We start from the raw sequence: 21,589 nt of genomic DNA on the forward strand, positions 1-21,589 counted from the left end.
TGACACTGTCACGTAATTCCTTCCATAAGTCCATCCACACAGGTGTCGACCCCTCAGGGGGTGACAACACATTTACAGGCATTTGCTCTGCCTCCACATCATTTTCCTCATCATACATGTCGACACAGCGGTACCGACACACAGCACACACACAGGGAATGCTCTGACAGAGGACAGGACCCCACAAAGCCCTTTGGGGAGACAGAGGGAAAGTATGCCAGCACACACCAGAGCGCTATATACCACAGGGATATCACCTATAAAGAGTGTTTTCCCTTATAGCTGCATATATATATATATTATACTGCGCCTAAATTTGTGCCCCTCCTCTCTTTTTTACCCTTTCTGTAGTGCAGGACTGCAGGGGAGAGCCAGGGAGCGATCCTTCCAGCGGAGCTGTGAGGGAAAATGGCGCCAGTGTGCTGAGGGAGATGGCTCCGCCCCTTTTTCGGCGGGCTTTCTCCCGCTTTTTGTGTTATTCTGGCAGGGGTAATTTACACCTATATAGCCTCTGGGGCTATATATGGTGTCAGTTTTGCCAGCCAAGGTGTTAATATTGCTGCTCAGGGCGCCCCCCCCCAGCGCCCTGCACCCATCAGTGACCGAAGTGTGTGGTGTGCATGAGGAGCAATGGCGCACAGCTGCAGTGCTGTGCGCTACCTTGGAGAAGACAGAAGTCTTCAGCCGCCGATTTTCCGGACCTTCTTGCTTCTGGCTCTGTAAGGGGGACGGCGGCGCGGCTCCGGGAACGGACGACGAGGTCGGGTCCTGTGTGCGATCCCTCTGGAGCTAATGGTGTCCAGTAGCCTAAGAAGCCCAAGCTACCACCACTTAGGTAGGTTCGCTTCTTCTTCTAAACTATACTTTCTTTCTAGGAGCTCAGGAGAGCCCCTAGTGTGCATCCAGCTCGGCCGGGCACAGAAATCTAACTGAGGCTTGGAGGAGGGTCATAGGGGGAGGAGCCAGTGCACACCAGATAGACCTAAATCTTTCTTTAGATGTGCCCAGTCTCCTGCGGAGCTGTCTATTCCCCATGGTCCTTACGGAGTCCCCAGCATCCACTAGGACGTCAGAGAAATGGGTGTGGTCACATGCCACATGGGGCATAGCCAATCAAAATTGGGGCGTGATACACATATGGGTAGGCCAGATACACATGCCCCCAGTGGTGCAGTGCCAGATACACGGTGATCGCCGGAGCGGGGAGTTTCACTCCAGCAATACATTGTTAATACATCTCGGCGCTACTGATTCCTGCGTCACCTCAGTAAAGAGGTGAAGCGGGACCTGCTACAGCGGCACGATCCGTGTGCTATTATTTATCTCCCCCTTGGTCCTCAAGGCGCCCTAACAGTCCAGGTTTTACAGACTGACTGAGGTACTGTACTAATTAACGGTCTAATTCTTATCTGATCGCTGCTGTGTGTCGCTCGGCTGCAATGGGCATCGGCGCCCTGCGACGGGTTTGTGCGAAGGATCCATTCGCACGGGCGATCGCAAGGAGAGTGACAGGAAGAGGCCGTTCGTGGGTGGCAACTGACCGTTTTCTGGCAGTGTCAGGGAAAAAGCAGGCAGTATCAAGTGTTTTCAGGGAGGGTTCCTGACGTCAGCTCCGGTCCTGAGCAGGCTGATGTGATTGCTGCTGCCGAGTAAGTCCTGGGCTGCGCAGAGACTACACATGCGATCGCACACCTGCACAGCGAAAATACCCTCCCCCTCTAAGCAGCGACTATCTGGTTGCAGGGCTGCAAAAATCGCTTGCTAGCAATCAGGTCTGAATTACCCTCTAAGTCACCTGTGGCCTAACATGGATATACCCAAAACCTGAACCTGTCTTGAGGACTGAGTTTGGGATCCTCTCTGCTAAGTAGAATCTAAGTGGTTGCTATGGGCAACATCACTGCTATAAAGCCGCACTTTAGTAAATATACCCCGCAGTGTCTCCTCATAAATAACATGGAACAGAGCAGTGTTTTAGGTAGAATAGTATACATGAACTACGAGAATAGACTTATAGAACAGTTACCCAACTCCAGTCCTCATGGAACCCCTAACAGTGCTTGTTTTCCATATCTCCTACTTGGTGCACAGGTGCACTCATTTCCCTTGTGATCCTGAGGAGATCTGTAAAACATGCCCTGTCTGAGGTCCCCGAGGCCTGGAGATGGGAAGCCCTGCTATAGAGGCTGTAGGTGGAACATGGCTCCCTCTTCCACCATTTCCAGGTGAGTCCGTAAACTCACAAAACTAGATACAGATGACTTTCCCTGGGGAGGAGAGGACCACCTTGCTGCAGGGCCGTGTACCCGTCATGATAGCAGCAGTATTACACCATTGTGTGCTTCCGTCCTCTGGATGCCGGTGACCCGTCCATACCCTGATCCTAGCACCTGAGTTCTGATTCAAGTAAAGGTGCAGAGAAAAGCAGTAATCCTATATTGGCGGCTGTCCATTGTAGGGTGTTGACACCAGTTAGACCCTATAACCCCCCTTCCCCCCCCCCGAGTTTTCTTCACGACACATTTAATACATATATATATATATATATATATATATATATATATATATATAATTAGTAAAATAAATGTGTTAATAAAAGAGGATTGTTTTTTGCCATTGGAAGAGGAGTAATGGAGTTTTCTCTGCACTATTCCTGTCTGAGGAGGTGAGCGCTATTGATTAATTCAGTTTATGATCCAATTGATTTTGTGTTTGTTTCTGGTGATATAGTGCTAGTATGACCTTTCCATCGTCACATTATTAGGTGATGGCGACACCCTTCTCCTATTCAGGCCGTTGTTACGCCTCTCCGGGTAGAGTATTACTGGGTGTGGATTATTAGATCTACAGTCAATAGGTCTACCACTAATGGTTGACATATATTAGGATGACAGGGTCAAAAGGTCGACATGTAAATTGTCGACACAAAAAGGTAGACACAAATTTCTTTTTGGCGGGGGGGGGGGGTTGGGGGCGTTCTGTTACTTCTCTGCCACAAACAAGCTCCTTTGGTGTACCAGGCCCCCTCGCATGGCTTGTCATGCTTCGCGCAAAGTGCCTCGCTCTGCTACTCCTGCATTCGGCACAGATTACTATTCCATACCTCCCAACATGACCTCTCCAGGAGGGACACAATGCTCTGCTCCTGGACTTTTCTCTTACTGTATGATTACCATCACCTGTGCTGTACCCTAATACTGACTCAGTGCTTATACTTATGTCATACCTCCCAACATGACCTCTCCAGGAGAACACAATGCTCTACTCCTGCTCTTCCCTCTTACTGTATGATTACCATCACCTGTGCTGTACCCTAATACTGACCCAGTGCTCATACCTATGTCATACCTCCCAAAATGACCCTCTCCAGGAGGACACAATGCTCTGCTCCTGCTCTTCCCTCTTAATGTACGATTACCATCACCTGTGCTGTACCCTAATACTGACCCAGTGCTCATACCTATGTCATACCTCCCAACATGACCCTCTCCAGGAGGGACACAATGCTCTGTTCCTGTACTTCCCTCTTACTGTATGATTACCATCACCTGTGCTGTACCCTAACACTGACCCAGTGCTCATACCTATGTCATACCTCCCAACATAACCCTCTCCAGGAGGACACAATGCTCTGCTCCTGCTCTTCCCTCTTACTGTATGATTACCATCACCTGTGCTGTACCCTAATACTGACCCAGTGCTCATACCTAAGTCATACCTCCCAACATGACCTCTCCAGGAGGACACAATGCTCTGCTCCTCCCTCTTACTGTATGATTACCATCACCTGTGCTGTACCCTAATACTGACCCAGTGCTCATACCTATGTCATACCTCCCAACATAACCCTCTCCAGGAGGACACAATGCTCTGCTCCTGCTCTTCCCTCTTACTGTATGATTACCATCACCTGTGCTGTACCCTAATACTGACCCAGTGCTCATACCTATGTCATACCTCCCAACATGACCTCTCCAGGAGGACACAATGCTCTGCTCCTGCACTTCCCTCTTACTGTATGATTACCATCACCTGTGCTGTACCCTAATACTGACCCAGTGCTCATACCTATGTCATACCTCCCAACATGACCTCTCCAGGAGGACACAATGCTCTGCTCCTGCTCTTCCCTCTTACTGTATGAATACCATAACCTGTGCTGTACCCTAATACTGACCCAGTGCTCATACCTATGTCATACCTCCCAACATGACCCTCTCCAGGAGGATACAATGCTCTGCTCCTGCTCTTCCCTCTTACTGTATGATTACCATCACCTGTGCTGTACCCTAATACTGACCCAGTGCTCATACCTATGTCATACCTCCCAACATGACCTCTCCAGGAGGACACAATGCTCTGCTCCTGTTCTTCCCTCTTACTGTATGATTACCATCACCTGTGCTGTACCCTAATACTGACCCAGTGCTCATACCTATGTCATACCTCCCAACATGACCCTCTCCAGGAGGATACAATGCTCTGCTACTGGACTTCCCATTGTTGCCATCATCTGTGCTGAAACACCTTTCTTATCCATTAACCTCTTCAACACAGGTGTTGGCAATCATAAATTAGGAGAAAATCCAGAAGCAGAGCATTATGTCCATCCTGGAGAGGTCATGTTGGGAGGTATAACATAGGTATGAGCACAGGTGATGGTAATCATACAGTAACAGGAAAGAGCAGGAGCAGAGCATTGTGTCCTCCTGGAGAGGTCATGTTGGGAGGTATGACATAGGTATGAGCACTGGGTCAGTATTAGGGTACAGCACAGGTGATGGTAATCACACAGTAAGAGGGAGGTGCAGGAGCAGAGCATTGTGTCCTCCTGGAGAGGTCATGTTGGGTGGTATGACATAGGTATGAGCACAGGTGATGGTAATCATACAGTAAGAGGGAAGAGCAGGAGCAGAGCATTGTGTGCTGGAGAGGGTCATGTTGGGAGGTATGACATAGGTATGAGCACTGGGTCAGTATTAGGGTACAGCACAGGTGATGGTAATCATACAGTAAGAGGGAAGAGCAGGAGCAGAGCATTGTGTCCTCCTGGAGAGGGTCATGTTGGGAGGTATGACATAGGTATGAGCACTGGGTCAGTATTAGGGTACAGCACAGGTGATGGTAATCATACAGTAAGAGGGAAGAGCAGGAGCAGAGCATTGTGTCCTCCTGGAGAGGTCATGTTGGGAGGTATGACATAGGTATGAGCACTGGGTCAGTATTAGGGTACAGCACAGGTGATGGTAATCATACAGTAAAAGGGAAGAGCAGGAGCAGAGCATTGTGTCCCTCCTGGAGAGGTCATGTTGGGAGGTTTGACATAGGTATGAGCACTGGGTCAGTATTAGGGTACAGCACAGGTGATGGTAATAACACAGTAAGAGGGAAGTGCAGGAGCAGAGCATTGTGTCCTCCTGGAGAGGTCATGTTGGGAGGTATGACATAGGTATGAGCACTGGGTCAGTTTTAGGGTACAGCACAGGTGATGGTAATCATACAGTAAGAGGGAAGAGCAGGAGCAGAGCATTGTGTCGTCCTGGATAGGGTCATGTTGGGAGGTTTGACATAGGTATGAGCATTGGGTCAGTATTAGGATACAGCACAGGTGATGGTAATCATACAGTAAAAGGGAAGAGCAGGAGCAGAGCATTGTGTCCTCCTGGAGAGGGTCATGTTGAGAGGTATGACATAGGTATGAGCACTGGGTCAGTATTGTGGTACAGCACAGGTGATGGTAATCATACAGTAAGAGGGAAGAGCAGGAGCAGAGCATTGTGTCCTCCTGGAGAGGTCATGTTGGGAGGTATGACATAGGTATGAGCACTGGGTCAGTATTAGGGTACAGCACAGGTGATGGTAATCATACAGTAAGAGGGAAGTCCAGGAGCAGAGCATTGTGTCCTCCTGGAGAGGGTCATGTTGGGAGGTATGACATAGGAATGAGCACTGGGTCAGTATTAGGGTACAGCACAGGTGATGGTAATCATACAGTAAGAGGGAAGAGCAGAGCATTGTGTCCTCCTGGGGAGGGTCATGTTGGGAGGTATGACATAGGTATGAGCACTGGGTCAGTATTAGGGTACAGCACAGGTGATGGTAATCATACAGTAAGAGGGAAGAGCAGGAGCAGAGCATTGTGTCCTCCTGGAGAGGTCATGTTGGGAGGTATGACATAGGTATGAGCACTGGGTCAGTATTAGGGTACAGCACAGGTGATGGTAATCATACAGTAAGAGGGAAGAGCAGGAGCAGAGCATTGTGTCGTCCTGGATAGGGTCATGTTGGGAGGTTTGACATAGGTATGAGCACTGGGTCAGTATTAGGATACAGCACGGGTGATGGTAATCATACAGTAAAAGGGAAGAGCAGGAGCAGAGCATTGTGTCCTCCTGGAGAGGGTCATGTTGAGAGGTATGACATAGGTATGAGCACTGGGTCAGTATTAGGGTACAGCACAGGTGATGGTTATCATACAGTAAGAGGGAAGTCCAGGAGCAGAGCATTGTGTCCTCCTGGAGAGGGTCATGTTGGGAGGTATGACATAGGTATGAGCACTGGGTCAGTATTGTGGTACAGCACAGGTGATGGTAATCATACAGTAAGAGGGAAGAGCAGGAGCAGAGCATCGTGTCCTCCTGGAGAGGTCATGTTGGGAGGTATGACATAGGTATGAGCACTGTGTCAGTATTAGGGTACAGCACAAGTGATGGTAATCATACAGTAAGAGGGAAGAGCAGGAGCAGAGCATTGTGTCCTCCTGGAGAGGTCATGTTGGGAGGTATGACATAGGTATGAGCACTGGGTCAGTATTGTGGTACAGCACAGGTGATGGTAATCATACAGTAAGAGGGAAGAGCAGAGCATTGTGTCCTCCTGGGGAGGGTCATGTTGGGAGGTATGACATAGGTATGAGCACTGGGTCAGTATTAGGGTACAGCACAGGTGATGGTAATCATACAGTAAGAGGGAAGAGCAGGAGCAGAGCATTGTGTCCTCCTGGAGAGGGTCATGTTGGGAGGTATGACATAGGTATGAGCACTGGGTCAGTATTAGGGTACAGTACAGGTGATAGTAATCATACAGTAAGAGGGAAGAGCAGGAGCAGAGCATTGTGTCCTCCTGGAGAGTTCATGTTGGGAGGTATGACATAGGTATGAGCACTGGGTCAGTATTAGGGTACAGCACAGGTGATGGTAATCATACAGTAAGAGAGAAGAGCAGGAGCAGAGCATTGTGTCCTCCTGGAGAGGGTCATGTTGGGAGGTATGACATAGGTATGAGCACTGGGTCAGTATTAGGGTACAGCACAGGTGATGGTAATCATACAGTAAGAGGGAAGAGCAGGAGCAGAGCATTGTGTCCTCCTGGAGAGGACATGTTGGGAGGTATGACATAGGTATGAGCACTGGGTCATTATTAGGGTACAGCACAGGTGATGGTAATCATACAGTAAGAGGGAAGAGCAGGAGCAGAGCATTGTGTCCTCCTGGAGAGGACATGTTGGGAGGTATGACATAGGTATGAGCACTGGGTCAGTATTAGGGTACAGCACAGGTGATGGTAATCATACAGTAAGAGGGAAGAGCTGGAGCAGAGCATTGTGTCCCTCCTGGAGAGGGTCATGTTGGGAGGTATGACATAGGTATGAGCACTGGGTCAGTATTAGGGTACAGCACAGGTGATGGTAATCATACAGTAAGAGGGAAGTGCAGGAGCAGAGCATTGTGTCCTCCTGGAGAGGTCATGTTGGGAGGTATGACATAGGTATGAGCACTGGGTCAGTATTAGGGTACAGCACAGGTGATGGTAATCATACAGTAAGAGGGAAGTGCAGGAGCAGAGCATTGTGTCCTCCTGGAGAGGTCATGTTGGGAGGTATGACATAGGTATGAGCACTGGGTCATTATTAGGGTACAGCACAGGTGATGGTAATCATACAGTAAGAGGGAAGAGCAGGAGCAGAGCATTGTGTCCTCCTGGAGAGGTCATGTTGGGAGGTATGACATAGGTATGAGCACTGGGTCATTATTAGGGTTCAGCACAGGTGATGGTAATCATACAGTAAGAGGGAAGAGCAGGAGCAGAGCATTGTGTCCTCCTGGAGAGGTCATGTTGGGAGGTATGTAGATCTATAGTGCGGATACCAATATTACTACTGTATTATCCGTTGGAAGATCATGCGGTAATGATGAAGTGAGTGTGCCTTGTGCATTGATAAGTCCCCAACCTCTAATCGAGTGCCGCAATCCCTGTACACATACTGTACTTGCTGGCTGCGTCACCTGGGCCCTGAAAGCCGCATCCTCCGCCTCCTGCGGCGTAGTGGGTGCACGTCAGGCAGTGGTAAGACTTCCCGGGAGTTGCACCTCTGGGGGGGTTACTGGGAGTAGGGGAGTGGAGATAGCTTGAGCCTGATTCTGATTTGGTCACAAGTGCAATAGCAGGTGCATGTCACTACTTTCTGCAGACTGCACGCGTGCCAATAACCTTAAGCGAGGTCTGCGCATGCGTCGCGCAAAGCCTCCACAGTGGCATGTATCTCCGTATGAGTCGGACTTCAGTCAGACTTAGGGGTCTATTCATGAAGCATTGGAAGGAGTGGTGACGTGAGCCACTGGAGAAGTTGCCGCCAGCGTGGGGAAGGTGCTGATGGCCACAGCTACGAGCGCAGTGGGCAGTACGACCGTTCGCATGAAGCCACACGGTGATTTGCATAGATGGACTCATTAACATATACGGTAGTAAATCTGTCTGTGTCACTTGCGTCAGTTTTGCATCCATGTCAGAATCAGCAGCAAATTTGTTAGCAGTTGGGCAAAACCATGAGCACTACAGGTGGGGAAGATGTAACGTGTGCAGAGAGAGTTAGATTTGGGTGGGGTGTGTTCAAACTGAAATCTAAATTGCAGCGTATAACTAAAGCAGCCAGTATTTACCCTGCACAGAAACAATATAACCCTCCCAAATCTAACTCTCTCTGCACAAGTTACATCTGCCCCACCTGCAGTGCACATGGTTTTGCTTATTAGAGAAGGATTTTGCTGCTGTGATCAGGTCTGAATTAGGCCCATTACGTTTATTGTGTCGGAGACTGACACACACTGCATCACCCGCGGGACTCCTGCCCTGATAATGGTACACGTAACACAATCATACCGTGCCGCTGACCCCCCCTACAGTACAGGCCAGACATGGAGTGACAGATGGTTCCATGCACAATGACGCTGGAACTGTCCCTGGATGTGAGGTTCCCTATTCCCAGCATAATGTGTGATCTTTCCAGGGCCTGACTCAGCGGTCAGCAGACAGGACAAACCAGGACACATCTGATCTTCCCTCTGCAAAACAGCTGCACCTAGCCTGACCTGGCAATACTGTCCACTCAGCCACTTCTGGAATGTCTATGTCTGTACATTGGGAGGTAATTGTAGCACAGACATAACCATCTGCCTAACCTGTGTGACACATCTGTGACCCTTTTCCCCTAGAGTGTAAGCTCTCCGCCCTCTGCACCTTCTCTAGAAACCTCCCGCGGTACGTGTGTTTTATTGTGTGACTTTATGTGAAGATTCATCATATGGATGGGAGCAGAGCGCGGTGTCCCGGGTGTGACGGGAGCAGAGCGCGGTGTCCCGGGTGTGACGGGAGCAGAGCGCGGTGTCCCGGGTGTGACGGGAGCAGAGCGCGGTGTCCCGGGTGTGACGGGAGCAGAGCGCGGTGTGACGGGAGCAGAGCGTGGTGTCTAGGGTGTGACGGGAGCAGAGCGCGGTGTCCCGTGTCCCGGGTGTGATGGGAGCAGAGCGTGGTGTCCCGGGTGTGACGGGAGCAGAGCGCGGTGTCCCGTGTCCCGGGTGTGATGGGAGCAGAGCGCTGTATCCCGGGTGTGACGGGAGCAGAGCGCCGTGTCCCGGGTGTGGTGGGAGCAGAGCGCTGTGTCCCGGGTGTGGTGGGAGCAGAGTGCCGTGTCCCGGGTGTGATGGGAGCAGAGCGCTGTATCCCGGGTGTGACGGGAGCAGAGCGCCGTGTCCCGGGTGTGGTGGGAGCAGAGCGCTGTATCCCAGGTGTGATGGGAGCAGAGCGCTGTATCCCAGGTGTGACGGGAGCAGAGCGCCGTGTCCCGGGTGTGGTGGGAGCAGAGTGCCGTGTCCCGGGTGTGGTGGGAGCAGAGTGCCGTGTCCCGGGTGTGGTGGGAGCAGAGCGCTGTATCCCGGGTGTGATGGGAGCAGAGCGCTGTATCCCAGGTGTGATGGGAGCAGAGCGCTGTATCCCAGGTGTGATGGGAGCAGAGCGCTGTATCCCAGGTGTGATGGGAGCAGAGCGCTGTATCCCGGGTGTGACGGGAGCAGAGCGCCGTGTCCCGGGTGTGGTGGGAGCAGAGCGCCGTGTCCCGGGTGTGGTGGGAGCAGAGCGCTGTGTCCCGGGTGTGATGGGAGCAGAGCGCTGTGTCCCGGGTGTGACGGGAGCAGTGCGCCGTGTCCCGGGTGTGGTGGGAGCAGAGTGCCGTATCCCGGGTGTGGTGGGAGCAGAGCTCCGTGTCCCGGGTGTGATGGGAGCAGAGCGCCGTGTCCCGGGTGTGACGGGGGCAGAGCGCCGTGTCCCGGGTGTGACTGGAGCAAAGCGCCGTGTCCCGGGTGTGACGGGAGCAGAGCACCGTGTCTCGGGTGTGACGGGGGCAGAGCGCCGTGTCCCGGGTGTGACGGGAGCAGAGCGCCGTGTCCCGGGTGTGACGGGAGCAGAGCGCCGTGTCCCGGGTGTGACGGGAGCAGAGCGCCGTGTCCCGGGTGTGATGGGAGCAGAGCGCCGTGTCCCGGGTGTGATGAACGTGGCTCAGTCAGACACACGGCTGTACACCAGATGCAGTCCACGCCTAAATCAGGCCCGCAGATCACTGATAGAGTGTATGCAGACATTGTGGTACACTGGGTGTGTCCTGTGTACACTCCGCATGAATACAGCCCTCAGTACAGATAGATAATACATGGATTCCCTTTAACAATTTTTTTTTAATACTTGTATTGTTGATGGGCATGCTGGTACTTGTAGTTCCACAGTACGACATCAGATGTTTGCCCCTCAGCTGGTGAAAGCTGCGTTGGGTCCTCGATGACAGAGCCCTTGTCCTTTGGGTGGCCCGTCTGGTAAGGTAATAGGCAGCAGATGGTAGTGCGAGCGGTAACCCGACCAGTGCAAACCTCTCTAACGTTTCCCCGGTGACCTGGGAGGATTTCCTGCCTGTGACACCTTCACCAGCCGCAGTTCTGGAGGTCGGGAGAGGAAATGTAGCTGGGTTCCTCCTATGCCACCCTGGCACCTGGTGCACTGTATTATTCACTGCAAACCTGAGTGTGCCCCACATTCCTGGCATTCAGTCCCAGCCGCTGGCAGGGCTTCAAGGTTCTCTCATAGTATCACACGGGATTCCCCTGGGAGTTGACGTCTGGGGTTCTGGGGATCACAATGTGGAGCTGCGACACACATGTGCCCAGTTCTTGTTTATGTGCGTAACGTGATACGTGTCTCTTTCCACATGTTCTGCGCCCGTCTCCAGGGGCGCTCTACAGGAATGTTTAGTCTGAGAGCCAGATGTTCCTCTCTGCAAAACATAAATCTCCCCTCACAGAGCAGCCTGTCCTATCCGGCCTTGCCTTAATCCATTTCTTTTTCATACATGTCTGTGGCTTGCACCAGGCAGCTGCGCGTGGTCCCTGTGGGAAGTGCGGGGGAGTAATGTACCTGCTTTGGGCCTGTGCCTGGGAGGCTGAGCAGGGCAGTAATACAGGTAAGTGGCTGGCTTCGGTAACCCACAGCTTCATGCAAGTATTCATAATGGAAATGAGCTTATATGAAATAAAGTGTTGTGAGGAGAACACAGCAGCCAGGAAAACCGTACACCACTCCAGGGTTTTCATGCAATCTAGCCGTGGCTTGTTTTATTGTGCAGTACAAAAACAAAACATAGATAAATCCTAGCCCATCTGGACACTACCAAAACATAATAGATTGTCTCTCTCAGGGTTAGGACCTAATGCCCCTAACACAAGCACAGGCATATGCACAGTACTTACAGTCAGTAAATTACAGTGTATCATAACAGGCCTACTGCCTGTATCCCCATACATTGGATCATGTTCTCCATACCTCACAGCATACTTGCCTACTCTCCCGGAATGGCCGGGAGGCTCCCGAAAATCGGGTGACCCTCCCGGCCCCCCGGAAGAGCAGGCAAGTCTCCCGATTCGTGGGGTCCCCCCTGCCCGTCCGCCCACTTAGTGTGGGCGGTCCGGGCAGTTGATGACGCGATTCTTGCTGAATCGCGTCATCATAGCCACGCCCCCTGCAGTGTAATGCCGGTGATCACTGCATTACAGAGTGGGGGGCGTGGCTTAAGAGGCATCGTCGTGACCGCGCCCCCGCTCCGCCCTTTCTCCGCCCCCTCCCGCCTCCGGCCCACCCCCTCCACGTCGTCACAGCCTCCCCTGCCCGCCCTCTGAGCTGACCTGGCCTGGCCGCTCTCTCCCGCAGAGAGCAGCCAAAATGTAGGTAAGTATGCCTCACAGCCAACTGGGACATTCTTTGTTGAGCTCTCCAGCCTTATCTAGTTATGTTCCAGCAGTTGTCATTGGAACCATCAATGGTTCTCTGTGAATGGCAGACAGTTTTACCATTGATGGCAGATATATAGATGGTTTCCTGCCATCGATAGTAGCCGTGGGTCAGATAGGTTTTTATATTCAGCCTTTTTCTGCAGCGCAGAGTTACTAGGCTGTCAGCCAGTAGCCTTGCAGTATGGCGTCACCGGCTCCGAGTCAGGCAGCTTACGATTCAATCGAGCAACACATCAGTGTGTGACCGACGTGGGCCGGCACACCTCGCTGACTTGACATTGGCTGAGATCAACTGTCTGTCAGTAGTCCCGCCCCCGCCCACTCATACAAAGAGACATAGGGGGGTATTCAGTTGTTTGAAAAGTCAGTTGGGTGTCTGTTTTTTTCCTATCTAATAGACAGACACCCAACCAACCGACTTTTCAAACATTTGAATTCCCCCCCCCCCAACCCCCCCATAGAATGTGGCGGCAGATAAGAACCACTTGGCCCATCTGCTCTGCTCTTTTTCTAATCCTATCGTAAACTCAAATCCTATTTGACCCTTATTTATTTGTAAGGAGATCCTTATGTCTGTCCCATGCATGTTTACATTGCTCTACTGTCTTAGCCTCTACCACCTCTGATGGGAGGCTATTCCACCTGTCCACTACCCTTTCTGTGAAGTAATTTATCCTCAAGTTTCCCCTGAATCTCCCCCCTCCAGTCTAGGGATGGCCATCGACCACGGATGATTCCTAATCATCGATGGTTTATGGCCGATGTTGAATGCCTTTGCCATCTATGGGAGAGAAGAACCAGATGGTTTCCCTCCATCGATGGCACAGCATAAATTAATATTATTATTATTTTTTTTTGCAAGGTCCTGGGACTCGGAGCATAGCTCCGCCCTCGAAATCTGTGAAGCCCTGCACCCGAGCTGTGATTGGCCCGTGGGTTAATCACTGAAATAACCGGGATGACCATCGATGAGTGAAACCATCAATGGTCTCCCATAGCATAGTTGGTGCTCACAGTTTTGCCATAGATGGCAACCATCGATGGCGAACACACCGATGACAATCCCTACTCCAGTCTTTAGTGCATGTTCTAATACTTCTCTTCCTGTGAGGAATGTCTCCTCCTGTACCTTGGTAATACCCTGATATATATGAAAGTTTCTATCATGTCCCCCCTTTCCCTTCTCTGCTCCATACTATACATATTGAGATTTCTTAGTCTTTCTGGGTATGTTGTGTGATGTAGGCCATGCACCATTTTAGTTGCCTTTCTTTGTACAGTCTCTAATGTATTAATATCCTTCTGGAGATATGGTCTCCAGAACTGAATACAGTATTCTAGATGAGGCCGCACCAATGACCTATACAGTGGCATTATTACTTCTTTCTTTCTGCTGCTGATTCCTCTCCCAATGCAGCCAAGCATCTGACTAGTCTTCCTCATTGCTGTGTTACATTGCTTACCTGCCTTTATGTCACCTGAAATAGTGACTCCTAGATCCCTCTCCTCCTCAGTAGTTTCCAGTATAGCGCCATCAATACTATATATATTCTTTATGTCACCTGAAATAGTGACTCCTAGATCCCTCTCCTCCTCAGTAGTTTCCAGTATAGTGCTATTAATAATAGGATTTTGGTACTTACCGATAAATCCTTTTCTCCTAGTCCGTAGAGGATGCTGGGGACTCCAAAAGGACCATGGAGTATAGACGGGATCCGCAGGAGCTTGGGCACACTAAAAAGACTTAATCTGGGTGTGAACTGGCTCCTCCCTCTATGCCCCTCCTCCAGACCCCAGTTATAAGAACTGTGCCCAGGAGAGACGGACATTTCAAGGAAAGATTTTTGTTTAAACTAAGGGCTACAAAACTACCAGCCCACACCACAAACATACCGTACAACCGGAGTAACTTTAAACCAGATAACAGTATGCATTAACACTAGTGATGTGCACCGGACATTTTTCGGGTTTTGTGTTTTGGTTTTGGATTCGGTTCCGCGGCCGTGTTTTGGATTCGGACACGTTTTGGCAAAACCTCCCTGAAAAGTTTTTGTCGGATTCGGGTGTGTTTTGGATTCGGGTGTTTTTTTTCAAAAAACATCTTAAATCATTGAATTTTGGGGTCATTTAGATCCCATAGTATTATTAACCTCAATAACCATAATTTCCACTCATTTCCAGTCTATTCTGAACACCTCACAATATTATTTTTAGTCCTAAAATTTGCACAGAGGTCGCTGTGTGAATAAGCTAAGCGACACAAGTGGCCGACACAAACACCTGGCCCATCTAGGAGTGGCACTGCAGTGTCAGACAGGATGGCACTTCAAAAAAATTGTCCCCAAACAGCACATGATGCAAAGAAAAAAAGAGGCGCACCAAGGTCGCTGTGTGACTAAGCTAAGCGACACAAGTGGCCGACACAAACACCTGGCCCATCTAGGAGTGGCACTGCAGTGTCAGACAGGATGGCACTTCAAAAAAATTGTCCCCACACAGCACATGATGCAAAGAAAAAAAGAGGCGCACCAAGGTCGCTGTGTGAATAAGCTAAGCGACACAAGTGGCCGACACAAACACCTGGCCCATCTAGGAGTGGCACTGCAGTGTCAGACAGGATGGCACTTCAAAAAAATTGTCCCCAAACAGCACATGATGCAAAGAAAAAAAGAGGCGCACCAAGGTTGCTGTGTGACTAAGCTAAGCGACACAAGTGGCCGACACAAACACCTGGCCCATCTAGGAGTGGCACTGCAGTGTCAGACAGGATGGCACTTCAAAAAAATTGTCCCCAAACAGCACATGATGCAAAGAAAAAAAGAGGCGCACCACAGGTATAGAATGTAGATGGATAGTATACTTAATGACGACACAGAGGTAGGTACAGCAGTGGCCTTCCGTACCGTACTGCTATATATAGTATACTGGTGGTCACTGTGTCAGCAAACTGCAAAACTAAAATGCACGACAGGTATAGAATGTAGATGGATAGTATACTTAATGACGACACAGAGGTAGGTACAGCAGTGGCCTTCCGTACCGTACTGCTATATATAGTATACTGGTGGTCACTGTGTCAGCAAACTGCAAAACTAAAATGCACCACAGGTATAGAATGTAGATGGATAGTGTACTTAATGACGACACAGAGGTAGGTACAGCAGTGGCCTTCCGTACCGTACTGCTATATATAGTATACTGGTGGTCACTGTGTCAGCAAACTGCAAAACTAAAATGCACCACAGGTATAGAATGTAGATGGATAGTATACTTAATGACGACACAGAGGTAGGTACAGCCGTGGCCTTCTGTACCGTACTGCTATATATAGTATACTGGTGGTCACTGTGTCAGCAAACTGCACAACTGAAATGCACCACAGGCATAGAATCTAGATGTATAGTATACTTAATGACGACACAGAGGTAGGTACAGCAGTGTCCTACTGTACCGTAATGCTATATATTATATACTGGTGGTCACTGGTCAGCAAAACTCTGCACTGTACTCCTCCTATATAATATTATACTTGTGGTCCCCAGTCCCCACAATAAAGCAGCACACTGAGCACAGATATGGAGTGTTTTTCAGGCAGACAACGTATATGGTGGTCACTGTCAGCAAAACTCTGCACTGTACTCCTGCTATATAATACAGCTGCTCCCCAGTCCCCACAATTAAGCAGTGTGAGCACAGATATATGCAGCACACTGAGCACAGATATGGAGCGTTTTTTTCAGGCAGAGAACGGATAACTGGTGGTCACTGATCAGCAAAACTCTGCACTGTACTCCTCCTCTATTATACAGCTGCTCCCCAGCCCTCCCCACAATTAAGCAATAATGCACAATCAAGTTCAACAATAACGGAGAGGACGCCAGCCACGTCCTCTCCCTAACATTTCCAATGCACGAGTGAAAATGGCGGCGACGCGCGGCTGCTGATATAGAATCCGAATCTCGCGAGAATCCGACAGCGGGATGATGACGTTCGGGCGCGCTCGGGTTAACTGAGCCATACGGGAGAATCCGAGTATGGCTCGGACCCGTGTAAAAAGGGTGAAGTTCGGGGGGGTTCGGTTCCCGAGAAACCGAACCCGCTCATCACTAATTAACACCAGCAACAAGCTGCAATAAACAATACACAACCCGTGTATAAACCAATTTAACCAGCAAGAAAAACACTGCAAGTAATAGTCCGCACCGGGACGGGCGCCCAGCATCCTCTATGGACTAGGAGAAAAGGATTTATCGGTAAGTACCAAAATCCTATTTTCTCTTACGTCCTAGAGGATGCTGGGGACTCCAAAAGGACCATGGGGATTATACCAAAGCTCCAGAACGGGTGGGAGAGTGCGGACGACTCTGCAGCACCGACTGAGCAAACGCCAGGTCCTCATCGGCCAGGGTACAAACTTATAGAACTAAGCAAATGTATAAGACTCCGACCAAGTAGCCGCTCGGCAAAGTTGTAACGCCAAAACGCCTCGGGCAGCCGCCCAAGATGAGCCCACCTTCCTGGTAGAATGGGCTTTTACTGACTTCGGCACCGGTAGTCCGACCGAAGAGTGAGCCTGCTGGATCGTACTACAAATCCAGCGTGCAATAGTCTGTTTTGAAGCGGGATGACCTATCTTGTTGGCAGCATACAGGACAAACAGAGCCTCTGTCTTCCTAGCAACAGCTGTCCTAGAAACGTAGATCTTCAACGCTCTTACAACATCCAGAGATTTTGGAATCGCCACCGCTTCCGTAGCCACCGGAACCACAATAGGTTGGTTAATGTGAAATGAAGAAACCACCTTCGGTAGAAATTGTTGACGAGTCCTCAATTCCGCCCTATCCGAATGAAAAATTAAGTACGGGCTCTTATGAGATAAAGCCGCCAACTCTGACACCCGCCTGGCAGATGCCAGTGCCAAAAGCATAACCACCTTCCAAGTGAGAAACTTCAACTCAACCTTACGCAAAGATTCAAACCAGGAAGACATGAGAAACCGTAAGACCACATCAAGGTCCCAGGAGGTACAAACGGAGGATTGATATGCATTACTCCTTTCACAAAAGTCTGAACCTCTGGGAGGGCAGCTAATTCTTTTTGAAAGAAAATAGACAAAGCCGAAATCTGCACTTTGATGGAACTCAATTTCAGGCCTGCATCTACGCCCACCTGTAAAAAGTGGAGAAAGCGACCCAAGTGAAAATCTTCCGCAGGAGCCATTTTAGACTCACACCAGGAAACATACTTCCTCCAAATACGGTGATAATGTGTCGCCGTAATCTCCTTCCTAGCCTTAATGAGAGTTGGAATGACCTCCCTGGGAATACCCTTACGAGCTAAGATCTGGCGCTCAACCTCCATGCCGTCAAACGCAGCCGCGGTAAGTGTGGAAACACGTATGGACCCTTCAACAACAGATCCTCTCTTAGAGGAAGCGGCCAAGGATCTTCCACCAGTAAGTCCTGAAGATCCGGGTACCAGGCCCTTCTTGGCCAGTCTGGGATGACGAGAATCGCCTGAACCCTTGCACGGCGAATGATCCCTAGTACCTTTGGAATGAGAGGAAGTGGAGGGAACACATACACCGACTGGAACACCCACGGAGACACCAGGGCGTCCACTGCACTGGCTTGGGGGTCCCTTGACCTGGAACAATACCTCGGGAGCTTCTTGTTGAGACGAGACGCCATCATGTAGATCAACGGAATTCCCCAGCGTTCTGTCACCTCTGCAAATACCTCTTGGTGAAGAGCCCACTCTCCCGGATGGAGATCGTGTCTACTGAGGAAATCTGCTTCCCAGTTGTCCACCCCCGGTAGGAAGACCGCTGACAGTGCGCTCATGTGTTGTTCCGCCCAGCGAAGGATTTTTGTGGTCTCCGCCATTGCCGCTCTGCTCCTTGTTCCGCCTTGACGGTTTATATGTGCCACTGCTGTGATGTTGTCTGACTGTACCAGGACAGGACGACCCTGAAGAAGGCTTCTTGCTTGTAGCAGGCCGTTGTAAATGGCTCTTAACTCGAGAATATTTATGTGGAGACAGGCTTCCTGGAGCGACCATTTTCCCTGGAAATTTCTTCCTTGGGTGACTGCGCCCCAGCCTCGGAGACTTGCATCTGTTGTCAGAAGTACCCAATCCTGGATACCGAATCGGCGTCCCCCTAGGAGGTGATGACCTTGTAGCCACCACAGGAGAGAAATTCTGGCTCTGGGAGATAAACTTATCTTCCGGTGAATGTGCAGGTGAGACCCGGACCATTTGCTCAGCAAGTCCCACTGAAACACCCGGGCGTGAAACCTGCCAAATGGTATGGCTTCATACGCCGCAACCATCTTCCCCAGGACCCGAGTACAATGATGGATCGACACACTCGTCGGTCTCAGAAGTTCCCTGACCATCGTCTGCAGTTCCAGAGCCTTTTCTTCTGGAAGAAATACCTTCTGTAAATCCGTTTCCAGAATCATGCCCAGAAAAGGAAGCCGAGTGGTCGGAATCAACTGGGATTTTGGCAAATTGAGCACCCCACCGTGCTGTCGCAGAACCGACAGTGACAACTCTACACTTCTCAGCAACCGTTCCTTGGACTTCGCCTTTATCAGGAGATAGTCCAAGTACGGGATAATTGAAACCCCTTGTTTGCGAAGAAGAACAATAATTTCTCTGACGTCCTAGTGGATGCTGGGGACTCCGTCAGGACCATGGGGAATAGCGGCTCCGCAGGAGACAGGGCACAAAAGTAAAAGCTTTAGGATCAGGTGGTGTGCACTGGCTCCTCCCCCTATGACCCTCCTCCAAGCCTCAGTTAGATTTTTGTGCCCGGCCGAGAAGGGTGCAATCTAGGTGGCTCTCCTAAAGAGCTGCTTAGAGTAAAAGTTTTGTTAGGTTTTTTATTTTCAGTGAGTCCTGCTGGCAACAGGCTCACTGCATCGAGGGACTTAGGGGAGAGAAGTGAACTCACCTGCGTGCAGGATGGATTGGCTTCTTAGGCTACTGGACACCATTAGCTCCAGAGGGAGTCGGAACACAGGTCTCACCCTGGGGTTCGTCCCGGAGCCGCGCCGCCGACCCCCTTGCAGATGCCGAAAAGTGAAGAGGTCCAGAAACCGGCGGCAGAAGACTTTTCAGTCTTCATAAGGTAGCGCACAGCACTGCAGCTGTGCGCCATTGTTGTCAGCACACTTCATAGCAGCGGTCACTGAGGGTGCAGGGCGCTGGGGGGGGCGCCCTGGGCAGCAATGATAGTACCTTATTCTGGCTAAAAATACATCACATATAGCCCCTGGGGGCTATATGGATGTATTTAACCCCTGCCAGGTCTCAGAAAAACGGGAGAAGAAGCCCGGCGAAAAGGGGGCGGGGCCTATTCTCCTCAGCACACAGCGCCATTTCCCCTCACAGAAATGCTGGTGGGAAGGCTCCCAGGCTCTCCCCTGCACTGCACTACAGAAACAGGGTTAAAACAGAGAGGGGGGGCACTTATTTGGCGATATGACTATATATATTAAAATGCTATAAGGGAAAAACACTTATATAAAGGTTGTCCCTGTATAATTATAGCGTTTTTGGTGTGTGCTGGCAAACTCTCCCTCTGTCTCCCCAAAGGGCTAGTGGGGTCCTGTCCTCTATCAGAGCATTCCCTGTGTGTGTGCTGTGTGTCGGTACGTGTGTGTCGACATGTATGAGGACGATGTTGGTGAGGAGGCGGAGCAATTGCCTGTAATGGTGATGTCACTCTCTAGGGAGTCGACACCGGAATGGATGGCTTATTTAAGGAATTACGTGATAATGTCAACACGCTGCAAGGTCGGTTGACGACATGAGACGGCCGGCAAACCAATTAGTACCTGTCCAGGCGTCTCAAACACCGTCAGGGGCGTTAAAACGTCCTTTTACCTCAGTCGGTCGACACAGACACAGACACGGACACTGACTCCAGTGTCGACGGTGAAGAAACAAACGTATTTTCCTTTAGGGCCACACGTTACTTGTTAAGGGCAATTAAGGAGGTGTTACATATTTCTGATACTACAAGTACCACAAAAAAGGGTATTATGTGGAGTGTGAAAAAACTACCTGTAGTTTTTCCTGAATCAGATAAATTAAATGAAGTGTGTGATGATGCGTGGGTTTCCCCCGATAGAAAATTATTGGCGGTATACCCTTTCCCGCCAGAAGTTAGGGCGCGTTGGGAAACACCTCTTAGGGTGGATAAGGCGCTCACACGCTTATCAAAACAAGTGGCGGTACCGTCTCCAGATAGGGCCGCCCTCAAGGAGCCAGCTGATAGGAGGCTGGAAAATATCCTAAAAAGTATATACACACATACTGGTGTTATACTGCGACCAGCGATCGCCTCAGCCTGGATGTGCAGCGCTGGGGTGGCTTGGTCGGATTCCCTGACTGAAAATATTGATACCCTTGACAGGGACAGTATTTTATTGACTATAGAGCATTTAAAGGATGCATTTCTATATATGCGAGATGCACAGAGGGATATTTGCACTCTGGCATCAAGAGTAAGTGCGATGTCCATATCTGCCAGAAGTTGTTTATGGACACGACAGTGGTCAGGTGATGCAGATTCCAAACGGCACATGGAAGTATTGCCGTATAAAGGAGAAAAAGACAACGTCTTTTCAGCCTCAGTCCTTTCGTCCCCATAAGGGCAAGCGGGCAAAAGGCCAGTCATATCTGCCATGGGATAGAGGAAAGGGAAGAAGACTGCAGCAGGCAGCCCGTTCCCAGAAACAGAAGCCCTCCACCGCTTCTGCCAAGTCCTCAGCATGACGCTGGGGCCGTACAAGCGGACTCAGGTGCGGTGGGGGGGGTCGTCTCAAGAGTTTCAGCACGCAGTGGGCTCACTCGCAAGTGGACCCCTGGATCCTACAAGTAGTATCCCAGGGGTACAGATTGGAAATTCGAGACGTCTCCCCCTCGCAGGTTCCTGAAGTCTGCTTTACCAACGTCTCCCTCCGACAGGG

At 50.4% G+C, this 21,589-nt stretch overlaps 1 protein-coding gene across 1 annotated transcript in view; it reads left to right on the top strand.

Moving 5' to 3' along the window:
* Positions 1 to 2,153: 2,153 nt before the first annotated feature.
* LOC134993665 (secreted frizzled-related protein 2-like) overlaps positions 2,154 to 21,589 on the top strand; it is a 94,985-nt gene continuing 75,549 nt past the window's right edge. The window contains exon 1 of the mRNA XM_063950894.1: positions 2,154 to 2,225. Coding sequence (XP_063806964.1) covers positions 2,165 to 2,225 — 61 coding nt within the window. The 5' untranslated portion in view covers positions 2,154 to 2,164. The remainder of the gene's footprint in view (positions 2,226 to 21,589) is intronic.

The sequence above is a fragment of the Pseudophryne corroboree genome, chromosome 2, assembly GCF_028390025.1.
Source record: "Pseudophryne corroboree isolate aPseCor3 chromosome 2, aPseCor3.hap2, whole genome shotgun sequence".
Classification (NCBI taxonomy): Eukaryota; Metazoa; Chordata; class Amphibia; order Anura; family Myobatrachidae; genus Pseudophryne; species Pseudophryne corroboree.